Below are 4,334 nucleotides of genomic sequence, written 5' to 3'. Positions count from 1 at the left end.
CCTGAACGCCCACTCTTAATGCCAACTCCACCTAAAGCCGCCGTACCCACTCTCCCGTCCTCATCCTGCCGCAGAAATAAGTTGGACCACATGGCAGCCACAATGCTTGGAGAAACTCCCAGAGGCAAAGTCAAGAAAGGGGACAAACAAATAACTAAAGCAAAAAACAGGAGGCTTAGAGAGATTAGTCTGGAGTTAGGCGGACGGACGCATAATGAGAACGCAGAGAGGTGTATTAATAGAAAGCTCAAAAAGGAAGAGGAAATGATAGTGAATTACAATGTTCTGTGATTTAAAAGGAATCCAGCGTGCAAGAAATTCATGTGACAGGGGGTCATTTCCGAAGAGCGCAGAGTGGGAATTAACTGAGGCCTACAAACGACAGAGAAGGTTTGATAAGAAACTAGACAGGAATAATGGGTAGATGAAAAGAAGGACTTGATGAGAGACACTGGATTGAGGCTTTATACAGCTGTGAAATGACGACACATTCCTCTGATGAACCTGCAGGGGAAAAAAAGAGAAAAAAGACAAGCTTTCAAAACACATAGTACATACAAAGTAGCAGAAAGACTGAAAGATAAAGCTATCAGAAATCTACAATTGATATTTTCCTTTAGTCACTAAACATTTAGTTGAAAAACAATAATTTGCCAATGGGATACAGAAAAACTATTCAAAATGCTTGCTAATTCTAATTAACAATTAGAATTACTTCTAATTCAATTCTACTGTTTTAATTTAATTCTAACACTACTATAAGGATGAATTTGTTAGCATTAGGTAATCAATTAGTTATTATTAATTAATAAAAAATAATTTTCAATGTTAATTCAAAAATATTTATTTTGTTTACTGTGATTTCATGTTCATTCATGACACAATTTAGAATTGAACTAGTTTTTAAAAGGTCTAATTAAATTACAATTAAATTACTTATAAGTCATGTTTTATAGTATCTTGAAAACATTTTTTTTTTTAACCATTGATATTTTTACTAGAAAACAAGACAGTTTCAATAAAATTTAATTTTATTTCACTTTAAAGTCATAACTAATCCAGTTATTAGAGGCACAGAAAACATATGAAATATGAAAAAGTTGTCATCATTTACTCACCCTAAAGTTGTTCTAAACCTAACTGAGTATCTTTTATTAGAGATCTACAAACAGTTGATGGTCCCCATTGACTTCCACAGTATGGAAAAAATGCTATGAAAATTAATGGGGACCAGCAACTGTTTGGTCCATGTTACCAACATTCATTCATATTTTTCAGGAGAAGAAAGAGTTTGCACAGGTTTGAAAAAGCTTGAGGAGTAAATAATGATATCTTTTTAATTTTTTGGTGAATTACCCCTTTAATACTTTGATAACAATATTATACCTTTGTCTTCTGTTGAGTATACAAACAGGCAGGAAGCCTACAGAGAAGGTTAATGCAGGTCACGATTAGGTCACATTGTCTAAGAATTAGCTATGCCAGATGCGACTCCAAGATATCAACACATACCCACATAACTCAGCCCACTTTAGCCCAGCCTGTTTGATCTGTGCCATTTTAAGGCCTCATAAATACCCGAGCATTACATGTACAGAGAACTATTAGATCTATGGACAGAGAGTTTCAAGGTGTGCGGTGTTCTGCTACTCTAAAAAAAGATGCGAGAGCAGGAAGAGTTTAACGTGGACTGTACAGACCGAGGGATGAAACACAAGGTTGTTGAGAATAGAGGCGAATAGAAGAGCCAGGTGGATCAGTAAGTGTTAATTCATGTGTGACAGAGGGTCTAAAGTAGTTATCACTGTACCCGTACAAGACAAGGCTCATTCATCACCCACATAGAAACAATAAGAACACAAGGTTAGAAACAAGCATGTGCCCCTTAGACAAAATGATAGCATGATACACTCACAAACATGCCAGACATACGTTTTTGAAATATCTGTTAGGTAAAATATAGTACAAATGAATAATTATTGTTATTAAATGCATTTCAATATTAAATAAAATGTAATTATATTTTATTTTTTCCTTTATTTATTTAAACTTTTTTTTAAGTTTTTTATTAATTGCCCCATTGGCAAATAGTTTAAGTATACACTACCATTCAGAAGATTGAGGTCAGTGTTTTTTTTTCTTTTTTTTACTCCACAAAGATGCATTAAATTGATCAAAAGTGACACTAAAATATTTTGTCACAATGTATGTCAGATAAATGATATTTGAAACTTTCTATTCATCAAAGATGAAAACGTTTTTTTTGCACTGATTATAAGAAATTATTTTTAAGCACCAAATGTGGGTACATTTAAAAATATTATAGAAAACAGTTATTTAAAAGTGTATTATTTCACAATATTACTTTTTTTTTTTACTGTATGCATGATAAAAATATATTATGTATCGGAGAGTACAAGCCTTCTTTCAAAAATATTAAAAATATATTTTTCTTAAAAAAACATACATGAAATAAAATATGGCAGGCTTTATGCTTAAAACTAAAATATTGTGCGAAAATCATCTTAATTCCATATATTCAAGTCAATATACAAGTGAAAATACAGATAATGTGTGACTACACACTGTTCTGCAGATATAAAACTAGATATTCAGTAAAGGTTTCTGGGGCCATATTCCGTTGCGTAAGTTACAGTCATTTGAGATATAACATACTATCAAAACACTAAACACGACCTGGAAATGTAACACACAGGTTAAAATTAACCCACTAAGATCATCTCTATCACAGCTCTTTATATTATCACAACTCTGTCAAAACTTTCTTCAAAACTATTATGCTTCTATAATATCTACTATAATTTGCAAGTTGTTGCCTCAAAAGGAAAACATCTGCACCCATAGAGAAAGGGCTCACATCTCAGTCAAGAGACAGTTTTGGCAGTCAGGATGGAAGAAACCAATTATCATTTTAAAGCAACTGGGCTTCAGCCCCACACTTGCACATTAGGTCTACTATATAGTATCTAGAAACAATGTGTAAACATTTCCCAGCAAAATAAATTACATTCACGCAACTAACTAAATGTTTGTAGAGTATCAAATAGCAAGAAAAAACCAAACAAAGTCTTGACACATCAAGTAACATATTTAACAGGTATTAGCTGCAATAAAAACTGAACTATAAATGCATTTTTTAAAAATTGGGTTAATACACAAAATCAATTACAACCATAGCAGTCTGCAGATAATACGTTTATGCTTCTATCAATTCATCCATGCACCCATATTTTAATCAGCTGCACAACATAAATCTGTAAAATTAAATTTAAGGCTTGTCACAGATATTTATTAAACTATGACAGTATGCATGTGTGCAGCAAGTGTATTAAAAAGCCATTAAACTTTAGCAACAGTAAGAGCGATCAAATCCTGACCTGTTCTGTGTGGGTGCAGATCTGATGACTAGATACATGAAACTCAGCTGAGAGAGGAGGAGAAGGAGGGACGTAAAGAGAGCGAGAGAGAGAAAAAGAGAGAGGGACAGAAAAAAGGAGGGTGGAGAAAACTGGGACTGGGGCTCATGAAATCAAGTTGTAGAGACTATGTAGTGTATGAGTGTATGTCACTCTGAGTTTTGCATGTCTGTGGGAAAGTAAATTGAGTGTATGTCAGCTGATCCACGGATGTTTGTGTGTGTGTATGGGCAAGGCTTCTATTTTGGACAAGCACCTGTTAATGACATTAAGAGAGTGTGTCCCTCAGCCATTTAGACAGAAAAGAGAGAGAGGACAGTTTATCAGGCGAGAGAAAGCAGCTGATACAGCCGCATAGAAAGTTATAGATGGCACTGAATCAAAGAGGGGTGTGTGAGAAAGAAAAAGGGTGAAAAAAAAGAGAACTGGCTGGAAGACATAACATGGGGCATTATCAGTGGGTGGAAAATAATGAAGCCAGAAAGATGCTCACTAATTAACCAACAGAACATGTGCCTCCATCCATTAGTAGATGTTCATTCACAGTCGTTCCATAAATCAACAGAAAACATTTGTTGTCTATATGATCAGAATTTCTGTCTCTACAAAGTTACAAGAACTATTTCACTGAACTTTAACAAAGAAAAATATTGAAGCATACTATTCATTAACAAGCTAAATGCATTAACATCTTTCAAAGACTTGGCACCATGAACAACACATTCTACATTGTTGCAAACTGCTGATTCATCACCATGATAATGTTACCAAGCTGGCTAACATTGATGAGGTGGTGCCAAACTTGCAAAAACGGAGAACCAGCCAGTATGTTTTGCACAATTTGCCTTTACTTTCAAGCAAAAGTGTTTAATTTATTTGCTTACATTGTAGCTGATT

The 4,334-nt window shown here is 34.2% G+C and overlaps 1 protein-coding gene across 2 annotated transcripts in view; it reads right to left on the bottom strand.

Annotated features, from left to right (window-relative positions):
* The window catches only part of cacng6b (calcium channel, voltage-dependent, gamma subunit 6b), a 15,047-nt gene extending 11,337 nt beyond the window's left edge, over window positions 1–3,710 (bottom strand). The window contains exons 1-2 of one of the 2 annotated variants that reach the window (XM_042740640.1): window positions 3,399–3,710; window positions 1–504 (exon numbers count right to left, since the gene is read on the bottom strand). The exon at window positions 1–504 is cut by the window's left edge and continues 266 nt beyond it. In XM_042740640.1, coding sequence (XP_042596574.1) covers window positions 1–92 — 92 coding nt within the window. In that variant the 5' untranslated portion in view covers window positions 93–504; window positions 3,399–3,710. Of the gene's footprint in view, window positions 505–3,398 lie in introns of those variants that run through there. The other variant, XM_042740641.1, reaches the window with a different exon arrangement.
* Between the last annotated feature and the right edge of the window lie 624 nt (window positions 3,711–4,334).

This window comes from Cyprinus carpio, chromosome B16 (assembly GCF_018340385.1).
Source record: "Cyprinus carpio isolate SPL01 chromosome B16, ASM1834038v1, whole genome shotgun sequence".
In the NCBI taxonomy this organism is placed as follows: Eukaryota; Metazoa; Chordata; class Actinopteri; order Cypriniformes; family Cyprinidae; genus Cyprinus; species Cyprinus carpio.
This window is presented reverse-complemented; position numbering and strand designations above follow the sequence as displayed.